The sequence below is a fragment of the Aethalodelphis obliquidens genome, unplaced genomic scaffold, assembly GCF_003676395.1.
Source record: "Aethalodelphis obliquidens isolate GAN/ISIS:26980383/991018 unplaced genomic scaffold, ASM367639v1 scaffold1, whole genome shotgun sequence".
Lineage (NCBI taxonomy): Eukaryota > Metazoa > Chordata > Mammalia > Artiodactyla > Delphinidae > Aethalodelphis > Aethalodelphis obliquidens.
The window spans coordinates 78,760,747-78,773,235 of record NW_020837945.1 but is presented as its reverse complement, the minus strand read 5'-3'; the positions used below and the strand labels follow the sequence as shown (position 1 = coordinate 78,773,235).

The following is a 12,489-nucleotide window of genomic DNA, read 5'->3' as shown; positions in this document are numbered from 1 at the left end:
CTGAATCGTGAATGAAGACATCAAAAGTGGCCCCGTCTCTCTACTTCTTGTGCTCAGTCCACCTACATCAGAATTACCCAGGACGCTTGTTATTTTCTAGGTTGCCATCTTTCTAAACAGTAAATACTTCATATTTGCAAAACAGAAACAAACTCACAGACATAGAAAACAAACTGATGGAAACCAAAGGGGAAAGGCAGGGGAGGGATAAATTAGGAGTTTGGGATTAGCAGATACAAGCTACGATATATAAAATAGATAAACAACAGGGTCGTACTCTGTAACACAGGGAGCTATATTCAATATCTTGTTATAAACTAGAAGGGAAATGAATATGAAAAAGAATATATTTACATATATTCAACTGAATCGCTTTGCTGTACACCAGAAATTAACACAACACTGTAAATTAACTGTACTTCAATTAAAAAAAATTTGTTGGTATTTGTCCCTTAGGAAGTTTCCTTTGATAGTTCAAGACTTCATAATACAAGATTAAATTCTCCTAAACATAAGTAGATAGATCATAAAATCCCTCTGAAAAAAAATGCAGATGGGTTGAGAGGCTGAGGCGGTTGTATGATGGTTAAGCATGCCCTTTCTGGATTGATGAGTGCATTCTGATTCCAAGTCCCCAGGTACTGTCAAGGTGATCTCTGTGCCTCAGTTTTCTCATTTGTAAAACTGGAATCTCTGATCTGATGGGGCTGCTGCGGTGATTAAATGAGTTAACGTATTTTGAACGTTGTCTGGTCCCTGCTGAACTATTCAGGATACCTTAATTATTTTCAGTGTCATCAATTATAAATCAATAAATATATAAATTAAATCCTTACATATTTCTACCTTTCAGAGTTTATGGAAGGAGATACTCCTTCAACAGAATTACTGTTATTTGAATCAAGGTTGCTGATCAGTTAGAAATATTCAATGCTATTGACCTTTAGATTCAGTTATCAGGGCGTGATCTATTTCCCCCTCTGCTGCAGCGCTGATGAATGGCACTGAGTCATGCATATTCCCTCATCCACCTTTCTGCCACATTTGAAGGGTAGCCATAGCTCAAATTTGACAGACTGTTTGTGAGCATTTAATACAAGTCATGAGCCCCTATTAAATATTAGCACATGCCATGTATCATCTTAGGTATTACAACGGCCCTGAAATGGAAGCATTCCCTATTCCCTGCCTGCCCCCCTGACCCCATTTACAGATGAAGATGCTTATGCTAAGAGACGTTTAAAAAAACTTGTGAAGTGTTATGCAAAATAAGGGATATAACTTGGTATCTGAACCAGCTTTTGCTGCTTCCAAAGCCCACACTTTCTCCATTACACCACAATCAATGTTTCTGAAAGTAAATGGGGCCACACTGGTCTCCAACCTCTGATATAATTAGCATCATGCTTTAATCAGTGAGGTTGACTGTCTTGATTAATCTTTATGACAGATCATGTAAGTTTCATATTTCTAAATGAATATATAGAGGCAGCTGTAAATTAGTGGAAAAACACTGAGCTGGGATCAGAAGACTCTTGTTTAACTCTTGGCTCTGCCCCTTCCTATGGGTGTGATTTTGGCTAAGTCACTTAACACTTAACAAACCACTAACGTTGTTTGTTTCTTTGTACAGAAGACACACATTCCTGCCTTGGAAAGCACTAAATAAAAGGCAGCGTGCGTGTGTGTTGCCCCAGAGTTCCTTGTTGCCTGTGAAGGAGCGTGGAAATGCAAAGGCCTTTCTTCCTTTGCTTCAAGCCCCAGTGCAATCTTCTCATCCCCCGTGGCGTGTTTTTGCTATGCCCCAGTCCTCTGTAACTTCTCTTTCCTCTAAATTCACATCATCCGTTGGAGTATTCATGTGGTATCTATTACTGTGTAGAATATCTTTAAGGATAAGAATAAGCTCTTAATCCGTGCAGGCAGTGAATGATTTACGTGGGCCATCTCATTTAACTCGTGGGGTCAACATCCTGTTGACCCCATTTTATGGTTTATGCAACTAATACTTCGTAACATGAAGCATCTTGCCCTGAGTCACACTAGTGGTAAGTGGTGGATGTGGGATTTGAATCCAAGCAGGTAGCCAGCCCCTAGAGCCTATACTCTTAAGTGTCTAAACCATACTGATTACCATCAGCAGTCAGTGTTTTGCTTCGTTCTTTATTTCTCCCTCATGTGCCTTGATTTCTTGACTGAATTATACATTCCTTGAACTGGAATTTCAATTTCAGTAATTGAGATATTGAATACACCTCAGTTATCTTGATGATTGCCATAATGCCTAATGACTAGCATTTGTGGATAATTTAATGTAGATTTCACTGAGGGTACAGTTTTTCACACTGCTTCAGTATCCTGGAAGCAAGGACTTTTGACTCCTTGCTTGTCTTTGTCTCCAGAAGCTAATCTTCCCACCACGTTGAGCTACTTTGATTTGATTTTCACAGGTCAAGCAAAAAACCTTTTCTCTGTGATTCTCACGGACACACTTTGCCTCCCTCCCCGCCAAGGCCCAGAAATCCAGTGTGATCAGTGCATCTGTCAGAGGATGGACTTGTTTGCGGCGGGTGGCATTGTTACTGAACAAAACACATGCCCTCCCTTTGCATCCTAAGTGCCTTGGATTGCTGAGCAAGAACCTTTCTGACTCAAATGAAAACTACCTTGTGTTAGGTGAAATATGGGGAGTTAACCATTTGTTTGCTGGCGTGCATTTCCCACGAAAAACTCAAAAACAGAAGTTCACCTCAGCCATGGAAAGTGATGTGCCAAGCGTCATATTTGCATATTAAAACCGAAAACTGATTTGCATGTTATTTCAGTGTCTTGTGTCACGTTCAGGCATCTGTCAAGCCCACTTAGATAGAAACAGCATGTATAATAGGAAAGTGTTTCTGTGCATATCTGACTGAAAATCTAGGTGCCTTTATTTTTTTCAACAAATTGTCCCCACTTTACATTCTTCTTTTTCTTCGGGATTTGTGTCTGAAAATGCTAAAGACAAGACTGAAATCCCATGTCTTGTAAAGAATAGTTCTTATTTTTTAAGGGTCATCCACTTTTTACTATATTTAGATAATTTTAAAATATTAAAGAAAAAATTAATATTCCCATCATCCTAACATGAGCTGTTAACATGTTCGTATTTTTTTCTTCCAGTGTCTGTTTTTTTGTTCCTACATAGACACACATGCTGGCACCCTTACATATATATTTGTATACATTTGGAATTATCAGATAGTACTATTTTAATATCTTTCTGTTTTGTTTTTTTTTTTAACATGATAATGATAAGAATTGTGAAACAATCTACATATGTAACAGTAAGGAATTGGTAAAGCCCCAGTGAATTAGAAACATGGTCAAGGCTGGAGCCCTGGTAAGAGAAACAGTAAGATGTCTGGTTGAGGGTGGCTTTTCTGTGGGACGGTACATGGAAAGTAGTGCATTGTGGTAACACTTTTCCCCAGTGTTGGAGCAGCTAGCCCTTTGCATTGTTCCAGGCAATCAAATGAAGATGAAATGTCTTTTCAGCGGAAGTCACTGCCAGGTACTAGTGGAGCACAGCAAAGACTGAGACCTCGTTTTGTTTGAAAACGCAACCTTGAACAACAGTTCATCCCATTCATCAAACTTTTTATGTCTTGAGTCTTGAGGTGAAACCTACCAATGGAAATAATGTCTTGTCATTGTCTTTCCTTTGTTGTATCAGGTCCCTTCTGCAGAGCACACATCGGCCTAATTAATGGAGCAAAGAAATGCAGGTAGCTTTTAGCTCTCGTGCTGTGGAAATAGCTTCTAGTAGCCTTGTGTAGGAATCATGTATGGTGGTGTATAAGAAGGAAGCAGATTGATAGAGATCTTATCATCTGCCACAGAGGCCACTGGCTTTCTCCTTTAAGGAAGGCCTGCCTTCTTGAAGGATGGAAAGTATGGAGAACACGGGAGTATGGAGAGAAGGAGTCATGAAATGAGAACTATGAAGCAGGTTGGTAAGAGGTCTTTGCTTTAGCTTCTCCCTGACCCTGAGTATCTGGGACTCCTGCTTCTGACCTTTCCTACCTGCCTACCAGGTAGGAGAGCATATGTGGTTATGCCTTCTTTGCTTGGAGCTTATCTAGGCAGGAACACATAAGGGAGGCTACTTCGTTCTGAATAACCAAACATGAGCTCTGCTTTACTGTTTATCTTTGGTGCCAAAGGCTAAGATGTAGAGAGTTTAACAATTTGGAGAGCCAGCAAAGCATACGTTCACCAAATGTCATGTATTTCAAGGTTTACAATGAAAAAGACTCAGAGGACTTACATCTCTTGCTATGACAATTAATGTGAAATTCAAATAGACTAGACTGAAGTACTTTATCAGCAGATAGAAGAGTGAAGTTACTGGAGAGGTACTATTATCTGCAGACATTCCACTTCCAAGAAGAAAATCATCTTCGTTAGTGGTTTGTAAGGTGTCCCTCCTGGTAACCGCAACTGTAATTTAAACACAATATTATGTTTAATATTTTACAGAGCTTCTTCATATGAATTAGATATTAGTATCTTCCAGTTTATAGATGGGAAGTCTAATAGAGAAACAAACCCTTGGGGGACTGAGATGGTGCCCTAGCTGTCAGGGCCAGAAATAAACATGCCCCAAGCGAGGCACTCTTAAGGCTACCCTGATACTTTGGGGACTGGTGGGGTGGGCATGGAGAGAAGCCACTACCTCTCAGCTCAGCCTATGTTACCATAATTCTCTGGTGTGCAAACACCACAGCCCCTAGGTGGACACCCAGCACATTCCCCTGGCTGCGGTGACATCTGGCAACTCCAGCAGGCTGTCATTCAGAATCATCAGTCCTTGGCTGTGACTCCAAATTTGGCCTAAGAAGGGTGATTTAGGGGCATCCGTGCATGGCATGAGAAAGGGAATATGAAAAACGGGTTGTAAGAAAACAAACCTTTTGAAAGTTGAAGACTAACTGGCATGGATTTCCAAGGTACAATCAAACTTTTAAAGTCAGATTTTCTGGATGGTCTTCTTTGTGCCCTTAACCATTCATTCTCCAAGAAAATGGACCTTAGGAATAGAAGAACTAAGCGCATGCCTTTCTGCTCCCGTGCAGCTGTGAGGATTGTTCATTGGTGGGTTTCTAATTGTTAATAAGTGGTTCTCCTCCTCCCCCTTCCTTCTCTGAGACCCATTGCTTTAAACCTGAAGCAGAGTGGGTGTCCAGCACATCTTCTGCCTTTGGCCTGAAGTGGGGTGCTCCTTCCACTGAACAGTGAGATGTTGAGCGTAGAGTGTGATAATTCAGTGAGAGTCAGAAAGTAGAAGCAGCCTCAGGAAATTGCAAACTGCAAACTTGACACAGTTAAATAAGGGGAGGAAAAAAGAACGAAAATATCAGAAATATATTTTTTCTGGCAGGCTTTCAGCTCAAAATGGGGCTAATTCTACCGTTTGAAAGAAGATAATTTCAGTGTTTCTTTTTTCAAGAACGTGTAATTGAAGTTATTTTCCCTCTGAGAGAAGGAACCTCTTGTACATCATTGCAAATGGACAAGAAAAATGAGAAGCTCTGGTACCTAGAGTGATAGAGTATTCATTATCACGTAATCCCTCTGAATATCTTGGCTGCCTTTTCCCAGTGTTGTATCTGCCTGGGCAGTGCTTTTCTGGTAAGGTTGAGATTTGTACTAAGTTCCAGTTACCTAGCACTCTGTAACTAGGAAATCAACAGCAGGTAAGGACTCATGGGAGAAAAATGGCCCATGGTGAGGTCAACATCAGAGTAACCCAGAGGCTGATGTGATGACAGATTAGGTGGCATTTTGTAATATGGATTCTTAACACATACATTTAATTAGTTAAGTTGGTGGTAACAAAGATTCAAGGAGGTGGGTGTTCTCCTAGGGGTCTTTGCTGTTTGCACCTTAGTGTAGGCTGTTTACCCTGCTTCCTTTTCTCTTTAGGAGGGACAGTTCTGCTTTCCCCACCCAAGGAAGGGTGGTGGTAGGAAAGGGTGGCTAACCTTTGTATGTTCTTGATTTCATGCCCCATGTGTAGTGAAAGCTCTGTAGGCTGCAGAAACCCTGTGACCTGCCAGCTGCTTACTCAGATTTAGAATGCTGAATGAAGTTCTAGGTTGTTTCAGGGGATGCTGACAAGTGATTTAAGTCCTCATGTAAGTGGAAATCTCTATAATAATGAGGTCTCCACTTGCACAATGTGTCTGTATTTATAAGCTACAAAGCTGCCATAAATATGAATACCTGTGATTTCACTATAAATATCTGCATATTATGGGTACAAAAATGTGATAGAGTTAAAATCAAAGGAATCTTTGAAAACACCATTTTACGCATAAACATACCGAGGCTCAGGGAATAGAGATGATTTGATCCAAATGACTGGATACGTTAAGGGTGGAACTGAGATTAGAGAGATAAATAGGTCTTTTGACTTAATAGGTTCTGATGTAAGAAAATACAAAACACTTCAAATACCATGAAGTGTTATGTAAGTATGATGGATGCTGTTATTTGTGCTATTCTTAATCTGGCAGAGTTTTTTTGCTCACCAAGTAGATTCTGTCCATATGCATTTTGTTTGCAGAAACAGTCCTTATTTTTGCACAGTCTCATCCATAACCTTTACCAGGGACCTAGATCCAAATTTGGCTGTGGTATTCATATTAGGCCTTCCCCAGAACAATAATCAGCTGGGCCCCTAGCAAGGAAAGAACTGTGGCAGAGAAGAGTTGGCTGTAGATACTTGGACATTTTCTGTGTCCTGACACTTCTATGTCAGGAAAAAAAAATTTTTTTTCACATCTGATGAAAAAATCTTCATTGTAGAAAAAGGAAATTATAAATAAAAGGAATATAAACCACTGCCCATCACTTTTAACCATTAAAGCATATTTCTTTCCAGTCTCCTTTCTGTAACAGTTCGAGGCAAGCCAGCCTGGTCAGTGGATGGCTGTCCTCCAGGAGTGAGCTCCTTTCTTCCTATGCCTCATATGGCTGTATCTAACTGCAAGGGAGAATGGAAAATAGTCTAGCTGTGTGCTCAGAAGGAAGAGGAAACACATTTTGCTGAGGAGTTAGCAAATTTACATAGTACGTATCAGAGTTCTTTTAAAGCATATTAACCATTAAATTGGTGTCTGGTTGCATTTTTTTAAGTCATTATTTGCTTTGGGTATAAGATATTTGCCAATAGGCATATTTCAGAAGCATGACTTTAGTAAAAGTCAGCCCACCATATTAAATCTCCTAAAGATTATCTGTTGCCTGAAACAGTCTTGACTTTGACCACAACCCATTTCTCTAGCCTCATCCTAGCTCTGTTCTTCCTCTATTTCTTAACATTTTTGCTAATATCCATGTTCTTTCGTACATACTGTTCTTGGAATATCTTTACTGTTTTTCTCTTTCTTTTTTCCTTTTCTTCTTTCTTTCTTTCTTTCTTTCTTTCTCTCTCTCTCTCTCTCTCCCCTTCCTTCCTTTCTCTCTCTTCTTCCTTCCTTCCTTTCTTTCTCTCTCTCCCTCTTTCTCTCTCTCTCTCTTTCTTTCTTCCTTTCTTTCATCTGGTAAAATCCAGTTTATCCTTCAATATCAAACTAAGTGGTCACCTCCTTTCTGGCAGTGTTCTGTTATCTCAGAACACTGAATTCATACCTGTGTTTTTGTACTTACACTTTACGGTAATTACCTATTTTCCTATGTCTCTTTCCTCTTTCCTACATATTTTCTCTTTCCTACATATTTCCTATGTCTCTTTCCTCTTTCCTACATATTTTCCTATGTCTCTCTCTTCCTAAACTGAGTTGTCAGAGGCAGGAATCCTGAATAATTTGACTTTATAATGATAGTGCTTAGTACTTGGCATTCCCTTAGGAAAAGTATGTTAAGAGAATTTTGAAGGAATTCTCTGAAATTTATTTCTCAATAATTTCATCTATGGGTCATGTAATGTTTTTTTTTTTTCTTTTTTTGCCTTTACTAGGAGGTCCAGGCATTTCAAAGAACGCACATATTAGTGATTAATATCGATACTTATAAGAATGTCTTTTTCTTACAAAAGGCTAGAGGCTGTGTTTATATTTGTTTTGCAGTGCTTTTGTTTCACTATTTAGCAGTAAGGCTCCACTCTGAAAAACGTCTTTGCTTATTAGATAATACAATCACTATTTTAAAATCCAAATGACTATAGTGATAGAGCTGGAAGACTTGGAAATAACAATATTGGAATCCAGCGAGGCCTTGAAGTGGAGCCAAAACACGGCCAACTCAGCATACCTAGTCTCAGGGCTCTGCTGGCTTTCAGGGCTGGTACTGCACACAGCATTGCTCAGTTATCTTTTCTGAGCCTCAATTTCCTCATCCATAAAATAGGATGATATATCACACAGGGCTGTTGTATAAGCATTTGAGATGACATATGTGAAAGCAGGCACTTTGAAAAGGGTCATACAGATACAAGGAACTGTTATTATGTCACAATGAATATACTGCTGATACTATTCATATTTCTACTTCTGAAGAAATAAAAAACAAAATAATATATCACATCCCCTGCCAGCCCCCCCTCACCCCCACTTATAAATTTTCAATTGTGTTTTATTGCCCAGACACAATTTTAGAAGCTGCTTATTTAAAAATGATTTGGACACAATTATTAATTTTTCCTAGGATGTGTTGAGTCGTAAGCACTCCTGGGAGAGAGAGATTGAAAGGGATCTCTTCATCCCAGTGAGAAAGTGCTAAACAACTACTACTTACGAGACTTGAACCCTGAAGAAAGTCCTGAGCTGTATTTTCCTGGGTGTGAGAGACAACTGGGAAGAACTTGACTTTTTACCACTATGTATTCCACAGAGGTTGAGTATTACCCACTGGAGGTGGGGACAGTGGGGAGAGTTCTCTAGCCAAATAAGGTCCAGAAACACTGGAAGAGATGATCTCCTGGGGGTCTTTATTCAGAAGGAATACCAGGAATCCAAGATCAGCAATATATGAGATTAGAATCTAAAAGAAAAGAGCCTTTTCCAAACTTCAGAAACAGTATAGCAAGCAAATAGGAAGGAGTATTTGTAGAATAAAAGGTATACTATACGTATTGTTTCTTAAAATCTGTGAAATACTGACAAGGTAAGTACTTTGAAATTAGGCCTCTGCTTGAAATGTAAGTGCTAAAGGTAGAATCTCAATTACTGGCTCTGATTTACAGAGGACAGACTTGGCTTTCTTGCTGCCTTTGTTTATATGAAAAGGGAAGCCAGAAGATTTTAGGACCAAACAATAATAAATTGTGTCCATTCCCTGAGGGTTCACCCTAAGGCTGGAAGCAGGAATTATCAGATTTTCTCTAGTAGTTGTTGATTTAAATTAAAACAGCCACCACCATTAATATTTCATATGTTTCTAGCACTTTCTCTATGGAAAGCAATGTTTGGTTGGAAAAGAATACGTAGAATTTAGAGTCAGGTAGTACCAAATTTGGGGCTCAAGTTCTCTCTTAATTGCAAACCTGCAAAAACAAATTGTAGATAATTTTCCTACCTCGTCTTCAATGTTGTCACCTGAACTGGCATAGTCCCCTCCCTCAGAGGCAGGTTGGGGGATCTAGAGTCCCTTTGTTGCCACGGCTTGAAAGTAGTTAAGCTCTATTTAGCATGAAATGCAAGCTATCTCATCTTAATTCTAACAAAGACCGTGAGGTAGCATTGCAAGCCCATTTTACAGAAGGGGGTCTCAAGTTCAGACAGGTTCACAAGCTCACCTCATTAAATCTGTCTCCAACCACAATGCCACTGCCACACCCTATATCCCTTCACTATCTCTGGCCACAATAATTTATGTTCTTATATGAATATTTCTGTAAAATTTTCTTGAAAGTTGATAGCATGTATGAGCAATTTGAAGTTTAATTATACTAGCAAATCACTCCTCCAATGTTTATATCTGCATACACTCCCCCCAATATAGTGTGCTTTATAGAACTGATGATCATTTGTGTCTGTCTTTCACCCTCACTAGACTCCAGTCCTTTCAAAGGCAAAGACTGGTCAAAAACGTCTTTGTGTTCCTCCCTGATGCTTGCAGAGGGTACACAAAATAGGCACTGTAAGAACGTGTGCATAAACTAATAAGCAAAACAAATGTGAGTGAGTCAAGAACTTCTTTAACCCTCACACTAACTCAACAGGGCACGCATTATTTGCAGTTTAGAGGAGGCCCTGAGATTAATGTTTAGGACAAATGAGTGAATCTAGGATGGGCTCTTACCCTGGCTTTATCCTAATTAACCCTGCCCGATCTTTTTGGGTGCCAATTTCTTTACCTCACAATGAGTAGATTGAGGTAATGATCCTGCAGATGCCAGATGAAAGATAATTAGAGAGAAAAGGCCAAATAGCTGGCAATCAACAAGTTCACATATGTTTAGAAGGCATTTCATGCCCTAGCCATAACACAAGTAATTAATACCCTTCTTAGCTGTTGAAATGTTGCTGGTAACAATAATGAAACTTTTGTACAAGGATTTGTTCTTCACAGGATTTTCACATCCAAGAACTCATTTGGTATAGTGAAGATAACGGGTGAATGAATATGCAGCTTCAAGTCTTGTTGAACTGATTCTTGTAAACTATTCATGAAAGGAGAAACTCTTGGTCAACAATTTTAAGAGCGCGTAAGATCAAGGCAGTGCATTCCCAGTGTCAGCTCTTCCCATTTGCCATGGGGGATAGCCTCACTGATATTTCTAAACCTTTAACAGTCTTTTTATTTTTAATACTTTGAAGATACTGGGGTGTAATATCGGAAGTGGTCAAAGTTATAATATAGGCAAAGGAAAATATACCAAATTCCCTCTTACTTACATAGCACCAGCTATTTACATCTGGCCTCTGGTCTTTCTTCTTTCTTTACATACTTCAGATTCTTGGTTGATCACCTCAAGTTCTTTCACCTGACATTTGTTTCCCCTTGCGTTGCTTTAATTCAGGCACATCCGCCTATTTAACACCAATCCAGTGTTTACCGCTGCTGATTTACCTCCTCATTTGACATCTGGTGGTTTGCAGTGCAGGGGTGGTCTGGTGGGGTGGGGCAGGGGGGTTACTCAACCTCGTTAACTGGAACACAAGGCCCTTCACTTTGTGGACCCCACGTACCCAATAATATTCATCTCTTTTCTTATCTCAAACTTTATACATAGGAGTTCCTTATGCCACCTGGCTTCTTCCTCACCTGAATGTAAAAAAACTTCAACGTTTATGGTTCCCCTCCTTTAGCTGAATAAATCCTAGTCTGTGCTGATGCCTCTCCTCTGGAATTCTTCCTCTCTGGCCACGAGGGAAGTCCCCTTTGTGCTCTGATTGTGCACTTTCTACAGTTGCTTTATCTTTCATTACTAGGGTGCCTATATCTCTTACTCGACCGTAAGCTCTGTAAGGAAAGAGACTCAGTTTCTTCATCTTCTTTTTATAAATCTACAACTGGCACATAGTGACTGCTTAGCAATTGTTGAATGAAACAGAGTCCTGTTCTTTGTAAACATGGATTCCTAAGCCTGACAGATGGCTCATCTATATAAGGCAAGTGAATAAAGTAGTGCCCCCAAGGTCAGACACTGAGTAGCTGATAAAACCAATATTAAACCCAGGCCTCCTAATGGCCCCATCCAGTGCTTTTTCCTCTACAGTGCAAACACTACCTGATTGCCTTGGTTGATGTCTAGGTTGCACTTAAAGGACTCTGTGTTTTCTGTCTTTCAGAGTGGACAAACAGGATCCATGGGGCCTCCGGCTGTCCCTTCCTCATTCCGCCCTGAAGATGAGCTCGAGCATCTGACCAAGAAGATGCTGTATGACATGGAAAATCCACCCGCCGATGAATACTTTGGTGAGTGGGGTCTAGGGCTGAGTTCTGAAGTAAAGGTTGTGTTCTGTTTTCCTTAATTAGTAATTAGGAATAGTACCGGCTCCACTGGTAAAAGCTTTGAGTCTGCATGTGTTGGAGCTGGTATGCATGTACACACACACCTGAGTGTTCTGGAAATTGCTTTGTGAGACTGCTGTAAATGTGATGTCTGTTTAGCTTGGACTAAAATTTCAGGAGTAATGCAGAGTTTCTTGAATACAAATTTGATTTTAAAAGTTATTTTTTGACAATTTATTAGCTTCTTATTAGGCAGAAATCGGGTTTCTGTGTGTGTTCAGGTCTCTCACTGATCTAAATGTTCATTTACAAAATGTGGAGTCGGGTAGTATCTAAACTTGGTGCTTTCAATCCTTTCCCTATTAAGGAAAAGTTGTTCCCTTTATATTTTTTTTAACTTCTCTCTCCAAACCTGTGAATAATTATCAGTGGTTCATCCATCCATTCCATTTTTGTAATGTGAATTTATGAATTATACACCAAGTATGAGGTGTTAAAGATACATAACCTATCCTCAGGGAGGTTGGAATTATTTAGAAAAGATAA

The 12,489-nt window shown here is 39.7% G+C and overlaps 1 protein-coding gene across 2 annotated transcripts in view; it reads left to right on the top strand.

Annotated features, from left to right (window-relative positions):
• Positions 1-12,489, top strand: part of LPP (LIM domain containing preferred translocation partner in lipoma) — a 688,992-nt gene that overhangs the window by 510,158 nt on the left and 166,345 nt on the right. For both annotated transcript variants that reach the window (XM_027109047.1, XM_027109037.1), the window contains exon 8: positions 11,781-11,907. In XM_027109047.1, the coding sequence (XP_026964848.1) occupies positions 11,781-11,907 (127 nt within the window). The remainder of the gene's footprint in view (positions 1-11,780; positions 11,908-12,489) is intronic.